The 13,425-nt window shown below is 44.1% G+C and overlaps 1 protein-coding gene across 1 annotated transcript; it reads left to right on the forward strand.

Moving 5' to 3' along the window:
* Window positions 1-4,694: 4,694 nt before the first annotated feature.
* Window positions 4,695-7,819, forward strand: LOC126777564 (chitin deacetylase 8-like). Its single transcript, XM_050500625.1, has 6 exons — window positions 4,695-4,865; window positions 5,369-5,681; window positions 6,317-6,584; window positions 6,814-7,000; window positions 7,159-7,296; window positions 7,745-7,819. Exons 1-6 carry the CDS (start codon window positions 4,695-4,697, stop codon window positions 7,817-7,819), a joined length of 1,152 nt encoding a protein of 383 aa, XP_050356582.1.
* Window positions 7,820-13,425: the final 5,606 nt, after the last annotated feature.

Consider the following 13,425-nt stretch of genomic DNA (forward strand, 5'->3'; position numbering starts at 1 on the left):
GATTTTGCTTTGTATCATCAGCGGTGTGCCACAGAGGGAGGGATGAGGGTAAAATGGTGACTTTTTCGCTGTGAGAGCGCACACCTGTGTTTTCTTGGCATTAAACTCAACAAGATTATTAGAACCCCATTTGGCGATGAGCTCTAATGTCCTATCGAGTTCAATGACAAGATTCTCCCGCCTCTCCTCAGTTTCCGCCCGCCCAGCCACTGCGCGTCCGTGGTATCCACCATGCACTGTACTATCATCTGCATAGCAATGTATGTTCCCAAGAGAGAGCATATCATTGATATGCAAAAGAAAGAGTGTGGGAGAGAGCACAAATCCCTGGGGGACCCCAGCATTAACTACATAGAATTGTGAAGCGCAATCATTTACTAAAACACGAAGGCTACGCTTGTGTAGGAAGCTGGCAATCCAGGTGCATAGCTGAGCAGGCAGACCATATGCCGGTAGCTTGGAGAGAAGACTTCTGTGCCAGACCCTGTCGAAAGCCTTGGAGATAACGAGGCTGACAGCCAACGATTCTCCATGCTTGTCGATAGCTTCACCCCAGAGGTGCGTTCGTACGCTAGAAGATCACCTGTGGACCGTTTTGGTCGAAACCCGTACTGACGATCATTAATTAGACAGTGATCTTCTAGGTAATGGATCAGTTGGTTGTTTAAAATCCGTTCCATCGCCTTACAAAGTACTGAGGTGATAGCTATTGGCCGATTATTTGCCGGGTCAGACCGATCCCCTTTTTTGGGAACCGCTTGCACATTAGCTCTTCTCCAAGCCTCCGGCACACATCCCGAAGAGAGAGAAAGTTGGAACAGGCGCGTTAACACAGGAGACAGCTCCGCCGCGCACTTCTTCAGCACAATGGCTGGTATTCCATCGGGGCCGCTAGCTTTCCGTATATCGAGTGATTGCAGCTCCGCACGCACATCACGTTGCCTGATTTTGATGTCAGGCATCGTGTGGCCACATGAAGGTATTGTTGGTGGCTGCGCACTACAATCATCGATCACAGAGTTGTCGGCAAAGAGTTTAGCCAGGAGGTCGGCTTTCTCCTGCGGACTGTGAGCTAGCGATCCATCCGGATTTCTGAGCGGTGGCAGCGAAGGTTGGCAGAAATTGTTTTGCACAGACTTGGTCAGACGCCAGAAGCTACGGGAGCCCCTAGGATGCGAAATAAGGTCATGACCAATCTGTACAATGCGCTGTGCATCCGCTCTCGTGCATGCCTTCCTACAGGACTTGGAATTTTTATTGTAGTTTGCTTTCAGTGAGTCAATGTTAGATGCCCCGCTAATGCAGCCGTTGATCCACGCGCGATATGCCGCCTGCTTAGATGACACAGCGTCGGCACATTCACGAGTGAACCAACGGTTACGCGTACCCCTATTGATGAGATCTGAGCAAGGAATGTAGTATTCCATTCCTAACATGATCTCATCAGCAACAGCAGCGGCACTAGCTGTCGGGTCATTCCCACTGAAGCAACGTTCCTTCCAAGGGACTGACGCATAGTAATCGCGCATACCGTCCCCATCTGCCGACTTATAGTGCCAAACGCGACGTTTGCATACCGCTGATGGTGGCAGCTTGGCCTGTGGCACTTTGGTAGATATAAGGCCGTGATCCGAAGAACCAAGTGGAGCTTGAACCACAACCTGATATTCCACCGGGTGAGAAGGCAGCAGAAGATCCAGTAGAGAAGGCGCTTGCCCATCAACGTCTTTAAGATGGGGTGGGATCCTAGTGGGCTGATCAACCAGTTACGTCAAGTCGTGTGTGAGAGCAAAAGCATGAGCAGTTCTTCCAGCATGGTCAGTTTTGAGGGATTTCAACCATGATTCATGGTGAGCATTAAAATCCCCCAAAAACACCAATTCCGCGTTAGGAAACTGATCTTGCGCAGCATCTGCCACCCGACTAAGATGGTCAAATAATCGGCTTGTCTCCAAGTCACCATTGTGGGATCTGTAGAGGCACACGTAGACTCGACTCTGACGAACCAGGTCCACACGTACCACCAACATGGAGAAGGAGGGGTCCTCCAAGCAGCGCAATCGGTGACAACAAACATCCGCCCTGACGAACAAGCATACTCCGGCTTTCGCTTTAAAAGATTCTTCAAGGATGTAGCCGGGATAGTTAAGGTAGCTGGTATCGGCAGGGCGGAGTATTTGCGTCTCCGTGAGAAACAACATTGCTGGCCGTGCTGTCTCGAGATGGTGGTGGACAGCGTTGAGGTTAGCGTGGAGTCCTCGGATGTTAGAGAACTCGACCTCAAACAGCGTGGGTATGGTGGAGGTGTGCACCGCTGAACGACCGTTATTTCTTATTTGCGCTACCATTTGGAAAAATAAGGAAGAGACGTGAAGCGAGCGACGTATTGCCACGATAGGGATGGGCAAAGTATGGAGGCGTGTTTTCCCAAATGTTTGCCAAAAAGGAAAATATACTGATCCGCCGGACGGAAAGGCCCCCGAACCCCCCCGGAAGTGGCCGCCGGGACCCCACCTTCCGGTCACCAACCGGCACGACGGTCCACCCCGAGATTATGCGTGGCCTGGTGGGGCAGCCTCGCGAGCTGGTTAGGCACGCTCGGGCCCCTGTACTATGCCACGGGCGGCCAGCGGAACAGCCGTTTCTTCAGGTCTCCCTGTCCGGCAGGTCAATACAGTTTCCCCCGGCATTGGTTCAACAGCCGTCTCCACCGGACCAACACCCATCGCGGCAATACTCGCTCGGGCACTGGCTGTACGCTGGCTGACCTCGATACGCGGCTGCAAGCCACTTCACGAGTTTTTCACCATGTGTACGGTGGTAACAAGCCAGGCGGATGTAAGCATCCTACCACCAGATGAGCAGATGGTCGCTCAGATATCCCTTAGTCGCCTCTTACGACACCCATGGGAAAGAGAGGGGCAGTGAAATGTATTCTTTCTCCGTCACTGCACGGATAATTATATATACATATATAGGTTTTTTTATTGCGAAATAGTAAGGACTTGAAAAACCCAACCACCCTAATTACTTTATATAATGCTTTTGTCCGCAGCGGACTGGAGTACTGCAGTGTTGCATGGAATCCCTTCTATAATGTTTATTCCAAGAGATTAGAAAGTGTTCAGAAACGGTTCTTGTGGCATCTATGTTATAAACGGGTATCATGCATCTGTGTGTACTTTGTTGGTGATCTAATAAATAAATAAAATAAATAAACAACAAGCCGAATAGATAAATTTAGAAGTAACCATGACCAATCTCCCATACTTATATAAAACCCTATTTAAATTTAACAAATTCAATGTTTACTTAGAAGACAATTAATACACCAAACCTCAAAATTCAGTGATTGAAAGACTATTGGGATTCATAAAAGTAGGCAGAAAATGTACGAGCTTTACAATAAAAAAGAACATACGAACATACAATCATCATTACTTCTTCTAATTATGGAACTATTCGAAATTATTTATAAAATTGTCCTCTACGACAAAATCATGAAAAAGAAAATCAAGAATTCACAGGAGAAAATGACATGAAATATTATTAATTGCGAAGCTGGTAGAATCAGCAGACGCAGCTCCGAATTTACCGTAAATAGTAACAAAAAGTCGTAAAGATCGGGAAGCAGCATCATTTTTCGAAAAATAATTTGCTAACATTGTAATTTTGGCAACAGAGTCCTTTATTTCTTCTTCAACAGTTGTCGAGTCATTGATAAAAAAATGTAAGAAAATGCAACTTTAATTTTACTCGTAGTAACTTTGTAAGCATCAATGATATATAAGAACGTTTAAGTCATTAGAGATTAAGAAAACTGCCGATCTGTGGGGTATATGTATATGTAAATGTAATGATGATAAATTCAATTACCTGGGAATTAAACTCAGGAACTCCAAGTCTGCGACCTTACATATAGCCACTTTTTTTCACGCAGTGGAAACCTTCGGAAAGGTACCTAGCTCCCATGGGGGGGAACTAGGTTATGAGGGATTCTTACCCACTAAAACCACTGCGATGGCCGGGTCGGAGAGGTTGCGGGATCGTATTGATTTAACGCATCCGCGGCCTCTCCCGTACTTTGCTTCGCTCGTGGCTCGGCGGCTAAAAGCTCACTCATTCCTCGGATCGGCCCTTTCCCGTTCCCGCTCCGCCGTCTCCTTCTGGGCCATGATAGTCTCACAGAAGGAGACTACGGCCCTCCACGCCGATTCCCTGCGGAGCATCGCCGACACGATTGCTCGCAGGGACAGGTCTTGTCCGACTTCGCGGACCAGGATCACCCTCTCCGCATTCCATGCGGGGCACGCCTCCACATCGCCGACGGTTCGCGTCCGATCTTACACAGGTATTCTCCAAAACAACCGTGACCGGTCATTACCTGCGTAGGTCGGAAGGTGACTCGTCGCTTTCTACATATAGCCACTAGACCATCGAGGCAGTTAATGATATTTATTTTCCAAACCGGTGGTAGTTTTAAATTTAATGTATATGTTTATATGTTGAAAAAAGGATTTTGATTTGATTTGATGATTTGATAAGGTATTAAAATAAAAACGTGTACGTACAGTTTCGATTACATCTCAACATGCAAGTAGATTAAGATAGGAAAAGTAATAGATATGGAGTATAAATAGCGGAAAATATTGATCAATTATGATATTTGATAAATGGAAAATTAGGCAGCTAATATGAGGACTGCCTTTATTGTGTTTTCATTGGTACTCGCTGCCTTTGCCTATACTAAAGGTGAAGAATTAGTTTTGGCAGAGCCATGTGATCCAGAAGCATGCAAACTACCAGACTGCAGATGTTCATCTGTCAATATCCCTGGAAATCTAGAGCCTAGAGATACACCTCAGGTTAGTTGATAATCATTATATATGATCTTTATAATTTATAGTTGGTTATAGTATAGACTATATTTAAGTTTAAGCATATCCACAGAAAATATGAATTAACTTATGAATGTTGGATATGAATTTATGTTATATCGATTTAAGCAATTTATTTAGTATTTATTTTTTGTGAAATTATGTTGATACGAAGGTAATATTAAAACAACAATCAAATGAGCAATGAAGTTGTCAAAACCATCGGCTTAAAGCAACAAAGGTTGCCTAATAGATTTAACACGAATTAAACTGAAAATCTGGGATCCATCGATTTCTATTTTATATGCCTGCAAGTGGAGCAGCATCTTGGAGTAAGTTCCAAACCAATTAAATCCAAAATGAGCGTTTAAGGATATTAAGAAGCGTTGTGATTAATTATTTTAGTGCGTAAATCGCGCATATTCGACTAGATATGCTGCTTTCCATAAAAGTAATGTTTATAATAACTCCTCGTTTTCCCCTTATTTCAGTTCGTTCTCCTGACTTTCGATGATGGTGTTAACGTGAACAATATTGTGACCTACCGTTCTCTCTTGTACAACCGAGTCAACAAAAATAAATGCAACATTGGAGTAACATTCTTTGTCAACCATGAGTATACAGATTATAGTTTGGTCAGTGAACTTTACAACCGTGGCTTTGAAATTGGTCTACACTCAATCACACACAAAACTGATGTAGAATATTGGAAAACTGCTTCATATGAAACTCTTATGAGAGAATTCGGTGATCAAAGAAGGCAAATGGCTCACTTTGCTAATATTCCAATTGATACAATTCAAGGTGGGTGTTTTACTTATTACTTATTTTTATCACTGTACAATATATAATTTTTCAAAATTTAATAAATAGCAAAACTTTATTAATATTGTAATACACGAATTTTATAATACATGTTACACTTCAATAAATAGGTTTCTTTTTATATATACCAACTATTCAAGTTAATCTAAGTAATCCTTTATTTTGTAATTTTATGTGATAATTGTGTATTCACTAGTTTACTAAAGGGTCCACAAGTCGTAAGGGACATAACATTTTAGGCCCCAAGATTGGTGGTGCATTGGCGATGCAAGAGATGGTTAACATTTCTTAAATCAATGTCTATGGTTACCACACATAAATTTGTCAATCTACCTTGTTTTTTTTAAAAAAAATGTTTCCAACAGTAAAGCTTTTACAATTAGATGAATCGTTATTTTAGTCATATTTCTGCTATCGATTTTACACATTCATAAATTCTATATCTTACGACCAACTAATATATATTTTGATGTGTTCTTATCTTCTTCTTCTTCTTCGTCGTAACACTCTTGTCAGAACGGTCGTGGTCGCCATGAAGTATTATGAATTATACGGCGCAGATGTTATTCGCCTCACGGCTTGTTCTTATAATACATAAAAAAATACATTTCTAGGACTTCGCAATCCTTTCCTTCAAATGTCTGGAAACACAACTTATCAGATGATGACTAGTGCTGGTCTTCGCTACGATTTAAGTTGGCCCACTACTAGATACACTGACCCCGGTCTATGGCCCTACACTCTTCATTATCAGTCTACTCAAGATTGCATCGTGCCTCCATGCCCTACCGCATCTATTCCTGGTCCTTGGATATTACCTATGGTTGCTTGGACCGATATGGAAGGATTCCCTTGCTCAATGGTAGATACCTGCTTTTACAAGTAAGTATTTATTATTTAATAACTTTAACAATTTTTAAAATATACTTGTAAAATTATGAGACTGAAATTAAGAACCATATTTGATGTAGTATCCAATCCAAAAAAAGCATAGATCACATAAAAAAATACTATAATGTAATATAACGTTTGTGCGGTCTGTATATACATGAACACGTGCGTGCATGTGCATGCGTGTCTAGGCTTAAATTTTTACGATCCATAATTTCAGTCCTGGTGCTGATAATGAAGAAGGATGGTTTAAATTCATCCTTGAAAACTTTGAAAGGCATTACCTCAATAACCGCGCTCCATTCGGTTTTTACATTCATGAGTGGTATATTCGCGTGAACCCTGGCTTACAAAGAGCGTTTGTCCGTTTCATGGATATGATCAACAATCTTAATGACGTGTTCATGGTAAGATCATTTATATAACTTTTTTAGATTCAATAATTCCGTAATAAGTTATTTGTTAAGTATATCTTTATCAGTTTATTGTTACTTATTACGTTTCCACATATGCATTTCCAAGTATTTAAGGTTAGATAATTATGCAATCAAAATTATATTCTCAGGTTAATGGCAATGATGTTATTGATTGGGTACAAAACCCTGTCCCGATTGACGAATATGTGAAAGAAGGTTGCAAGAGATTGCCTCCAGCTGCCTGCAGACCTACGAGCTGTGGTCCACTGCAAAGTGACCACAATCCTGTAAGTACAAAGTTGTAATTTTATTTCATTCTTTACTGTCTTTCTAGTAAAGACTTAAAATAAAATGCTTACCATAATCTTTTCTACATTAATAGTTTTTTACAGGGGTTTGTTCAGAGGATTGAGTAAGCTATTACTATTACGTTAATATATCGTAAACTTATACGCTTAAAATACCGAAGATTCCAAGGTCGAAAAATATAATATTTAGTTGCATAGTTATATCATCATCATCATTATTGCAGGCACATGAGATATTGGTCCTAAGTTGACCATGACATCTTGGTCCTAAGTTTGGAGGAGCTTTAACAAATTGAGGATATGTTTATAAATCTAACAGTCTATTGGCTTAACTTCCTAAAAAAAACAGTACATGACGGCATTAGACACTTATTATGATACAAAACTTTTCTTAATAACTTCTTTAACCTTTTAAAATGTTTTTCAGACGCCGTACTACATGACCATCTGCAACAGATGTCCCCGTAGATATCCTTGGATAAACAATCCTCTTGGAGAATAATTTGTTAAAACATTAGTTACGACTAATGAACAATCTTAAAAATAAATTAACTTAAAAACCATATCTTTTATTTTTATTTTATCTTTCGGAATTTAATCGACTTGAATAATTTAAAATGAAATAAAATAAAATCCTTTCAATACGAATTTGGTATGTGCTTAATAAAGTGCAGTGACGGAAAAAGAATACATTTCACTGCCCCTCTCTTTCCCATGGGTGTCGTAAGAGGCGACTAAGGGATATCTGAGCGACCATCTGCTCATCTGGTGGTAGGATGCTAACATCCGCCTGGCTTGTTACCACCGTACGCATGGTGAAAAACTCGTGAAGTGGCTTGCAGCGTTTCGAGGTCAGCCAGCGTACAGCCAGTATCCGAGCGAGTATTGCCGCGATGGGTGTTGGTCCAGTGGAGACGGCTGTTGAACCAATGCCGGGGGAAACTGTATTGACCTGCCGGACAGGGAGACCTGAAGAAACGGCTGTTCCGCTGGCCGCCCGTGGCATAGTACAGGGGCCCGAGCCTGCCTAACCAGCTCGCGAGGCTGCCCCACCAGGCCACGCATAATCTCGGGGTGGACCGTCGTGCCGGTTGGTGACCGGAAGGTGGGGTCCCGGCGGCCACTTCCGGGGGGGTTCAGGGGCCCTTCCGTCAGGCGGATCAGTACGTCAGTACATTTTCCCTTTTGGCAACCATTTGGGTAAACACGCCTCCATACTTTGCCCATTCCTATCGTGGCAATACGTCGCTCGCTTCACGTCTCTTTTCCTTATTTTTCGAAATGGTAATGCAACTAAGAAATAACGGTCGTTCAGCGGTGCACACCCCCACCATACCCACGCTGTTTGAGGTCGAGTTCTCTAACATCCGAGGACTCCACGCTAACCTCAACGCTGTCCACCACCATCTCGAGACAGCACGGCCAGCAATGTTGTTTCTCACGGAGACGCAAATACTCCGCCCTGCCGACACCAGCTACCTTAACTATCCCGGCTACATGCTTGAAGAATCTTTCAAAGCGAAAGCCGGAGTATGCTTGTTCGTCAGGGCGGATGTTTGTTTTCACCGACTGCGCTGCTTGGATGACCCCTCCTTCTCTATGTTGGTGGTACGTGTGGACCTGGTTCGTCAGAGTCGAGTCTACGTGTGCCTCTACAGATCCCACAATGGTGACTTGGAAACAAGCCGATTATTTGACCACCTTAGTCGGGTGGCAGATGCTGCGCAAGATCAGTTTCCTAACGCGGAATTGGTGTTTTTGGGGGATTTTAATGCTCACTATGAATCATGGTTGAAATCCCTCAAAATTGACCATGCTGGAAGAACTGCTCATGCTTTTGCTCTCACACACGACTTGACCCAACTGGTTGATCAGCCCACCAGGATCGCAGACATTGATGGGCAAGCGACTTCTCTACTGAATCTTCTTCTGACTTCTCACCCGGTGGAATATAAGGTTGTGGTTCAAGCTCCACTTGGTTCTTCGGATCACGGCCTTATATCTACATGCAGCCATGTATGCAAACGTCGCGTTTGGCACTATAAGTCGGCAGATTGGGACGGTATGCGCGATTACTATGCGTCAGTCCCTTGGAAGGAACGTTGCTTCAGTGGGAATGACCCGACAGCTAGTGCCGCTGCTGTTGCTGATGAGATCATGTTAGGAATGGAATACTACATTCCTAGCTCAGATCTCATCAGTAGGAGTACGCGTAACCGTTGTTTCACTCGTGAATGTGCCGACGCTGTATCATCTAAGCAGGCGGCATATCGCGCGTGGATCAACGGCTGCGTTAGCGGGGCATCTAACATTGACTTACTGAAACCAAACTACAATAAAAATTCCAAGTCCTGTAGGAAGGCATACACGAGAGCGAATGCACAGCGCATTGTACAAATTGGTCATGACTTTATTTCGCATCCTAGGGGCTCCCATAGCTTCTGGCGTCTGACCAAGTCTGTGCAAAACAATTTCTGCCAACCTTCGCTGCCACCGCTCAGAAATCCAGACGGATCGCTAGCTCACAGGCCGCAGGAGAAAGCCGATTTCCTGGCTAAACTCTTTGCCGACAACTCCGTGATCGATGATTGTAGTGCGCTGCCACCAACAATACCTTCATGTGGCCACACGATGCCTGACATCAAAATCAGGCAACGTGATGTGCGTGTGGAGCTGCAATCACTTGATGTACGGAAAGCTAGCGGTCCCGATGGAAAACCAGCCATAGTGCTGAAGAAGTGCGCGGCGGGGCTGTCTCCTGTGTTAACGCGCCTGTTCCAACTTTCTCTCTCTTCGGGATGTGTGCCGGAGGCTTGGAGAAGAGCTAATTTGCAAGCGGTTCCCAAAAAAGGGGATCGGTCTGACCCGGCAAATTATCGACCAATAGCTATCACCTCAGTACTTTGTAAGATGATGGGACGGATTCTAAACAACCAACTGATCCATTACCTAGAAGATCACTGTCTAATTAATGATCGTCAGTACGGGTTTCGACCAAAACGGTCCACAGGTGATCTTCTAGCGTACGTAACACACCTCTGGGATGAAGCTATCGACAAGCATGGAGAATCGTTGTCTGTCAGCCTCGATATCTCCAAGGCTTTCGACAGGGTCTGGCACAGAAGTCTGCCTGCTCAGCTATGCACCTGGATTACCAGCTTCCTACACAAGCGTAGCCATCGTGTTTTAGTAAATGATTGCGCTTCACAATTCTATGTAGTGAATGCTGGGGTCCCCCAGGGATCTGTGCTATCTCCCACACTCTTTCTTTTGCGTATCAATGATATTTTCTCCCTTGGGAACATACATTGCTATGCAGATGATAGTACAGTGCATGGTGGATACCACGGACGCGCAGTAGCTGGGCGGGCGGAAACTAAGGAGAGGCGGGAGAATCTTGTCATTGAACTCGATAGGACGTTAGAGCTCATTGCCAAATGGGGTTCTGATAATCTTGTTGAGTTTAATGCCAAGAAAACACAGGTATGCGCTCTCACAGCGAAAAACTCACCATTTTACCCTCATCCCTCCCTCTGTGGCATACCGCTGATGATACAAAGCAAAATCGCCATGCTGAGGATGGACGTTCGCTGCGACCTTAGTCCAAGGGATTACATCGAGGCTATTATAAAAACAGCTTCACGAAAACTCGGAGTTCTGAACAAGGTGCGGCGTTTTTTCACGCCGCAACAACTGTGCCTGTTATACAAAACACAGGTACGGTCTTGCGTTGAATATTCCTCGCACCTTTGGGATGGCTCCGCTAAGTACCTACTGGAGGCCCTGGACCGGTTGCAGCGACGTGCAGTACGCATTATTGGCGACGTAAAGGTCACAAACACCCTTGAACCTTTACAATTGCGTCGCGAGATAGCAGCACTGAGCGCTTTCTATCGACTGTATCACGGCGATTGCTCTGAGGAATTATTCTCTCTAATTCCTGCTTCCCCCTTCTTTCTTAAGTCCACGCGAGCTGGTTCTCGATGTCACCGCCTAACTGTGACATCAATTCCATCGCGCACAAAGAAATTTGGCAACTCCTTTCTTTGTCGCACTACCAAAAAATGGAATTCCTTACCAGCTCACGTGTTCCCCTCCTCTTACAACCCGGGTTCCTTCAAACGAGGCGTGAAGAGGCATCTTGCGGGCTGGCAAGGCGGGGACGGCTAGTACAGAACATTCTTCCCGACTGTACTGGCCGTCGTCGCGTTTGGACTCTACTACCACTTACCATCAGGTGGAGTAGAGTCATTTGCCATACCGGCGCATATAAAAAAAAAATTATAAACGAAATTAGTTTAAAATTAATAACTTGGTTCTGAATTTCAATAAAACTAAATGTTATGTCTACGTTGCCCAACATAAAATAACAAAATATTCAGCTAATGTTAGACAATAGAGATCTCGGTGTAAATGATATCCCAGTATTTTAGGAATTACTTTAGATTCAAAGCTTCAATGGAATCCTCATTTGTCATCACTTACAAGTAGATGCAGCTTTGCAGCATACGAAATGAGGAAGTTTAGACAACTAACTAACATTGATACTTTTCGTTTGGTATATTTTAGCTATTTTCATAGTGCCATGCCTTTTGGTATAGTACTTTGGGGTAATGCCTCAGATATAAAAAAGTTATTCACTCTTCAAAAACACTGATCGAGATTTATGTAATCTTAGAACTAAAACCTCCCTTCGGAACGTTCTTGGTAAAGTAGGAATACTTACACTATCACTTCACAATATATTTACATAAACATAATGTACAGTGATAACATCAAGAACCAGCTCGCGTGGACTTAAGAAGGAAGGGGGAAGCAGGAATTAGAGAGAATAATTCCTCAGAGGTACTCCAGTAGGTACTTAGCGGAGCCATCCCAAAGGTGCGAGCAATATTCAACGCAAGACCGTACCTGTGATTTGTATAAAAGGCACAGTTGTTGTGGCGTGAAAAAACGCCGCACCTTGTTCAGAACTCCGAGTTTCCGTGAAGCTGTTTTTATAATAGCCTCGATGTAATCCCTTGGACTAAGGTCGCAGCGAACGTCCATCCCCAGCATGACGATTTTGCTTTGTATCATCAGCGGTATGCCACAGAGGGAGGGATGAGGGTAAAATGGTGACTTTTTCGCTGTGAGAGCGCATACCTGTGTTTTCTTGGCATTAAACTCAACAAGATTATCAGAACCCCATTTGGCGATGAGCTCTAACGTCCTATCGAGTTCAATGACAAGATTCTCCCGCCTCTCCTCAGTTTCCGCCCGCCCAGCCACTGCGCGTCCGTGGTATCCACCATGCACTGTACTATCATCTGCATAGCAAGGTATGTTCCCAAGGGAGAGTATATCATTGATATGCAAAAGAAAGAGTGTGGGAGATAGCACAGATCCCTGGGGGACCCCAGCATTCACTACATAGAATTGTGAAGCGCAACCATCTACTAAAACACGAAGGCTACGCTTGTGTAGGAAGCTGGCAATCCAGGTGCATAGCTGAGCAGGCAGACCATATGCCGGTAGCTTGGAGAGAAGACTTCTGTGCCAGACCCTGTCAAAAGCCTTGGAGATATCGAGGCTGACAGCCAACGATTCTCCATGCTTGTCGATAGCTTCACCCCAGAGGTGTGTTACGTACGCTAGAAGATCACCTGTGGACCGTTTTGGTCGAAACCCGTACTGACGATCATTAATTAGACAGTGATCTTCTAGGTAATGGATCAGTTAGTTGTTTAGAATCCGTTCCATCACCTTACAAAGTACCGAGGTGATAGCTATTGGTCGATAATTTGCCGGGTCAGACCGATCCCCTTTTTTGGGAACCGCTTGCACATTAGCTCTTCTCCAAGCCTCCGGCACACATCCCGAAGAGAGAGAAAGTTGGAACAGGCGCGTTAACACAGGAGACAGCTCCGCCGCGCACTTCTTCAGCACAATGGCTAGTATTCCATCAGGACCGCTAGCTTTCCGTATATCAAGTGATTGCAGCTCCGCACGCACATCACGTTGCCTGATTTTGATGTCAGGCATCGTATGGCCACATGAAGGTATTGTTGGTGGCTGCGCACTACAATCATCGATCACAGAGTTGTCGGCAAAGAGTTTAGCCAGGAG

Source organism: Nymphalis io, chromosome 23, assembly GCF_905147045.1.
Source record: "Nymphalis io chromosome 23, ilAglIoxx1.1, whole genome shotgun sequence".
Lineage (NCBI taxonomy): Eukaryota > Metazoa > Arthropoda > Insecta > Lepidoptera > Nymphalidae > Nymphalis > Nymphalis io.

What these genes read in the sequence shown, in the direction of transcription:
- LOC126777564 (XM_050500625.1), top strand. Translation starts at nt 4,695, where the DNA reads ATGAGGACTGCCTTTATTGTGTTTTCATTGGTACTCGCTGCCTTTGCC. An exon ending in AGCCTAGAGATACACCTCAG is followed by an intron (nt 4,866 to 5,368) that starts GTTAGTTGATAA and finishes CCCTTATTTCAG; the next exon opens with TTCGTTCTCCTGACTTTCGA. An exon ending in TCCAATTGATACAATTCAAG is followed by an intron (nt 5,682 to 6,316) that starts GTGGGTGTTTTA and finishes ATACATTTCTAG; the next exon opens with GACTTCGCAATCCTTTCCTT.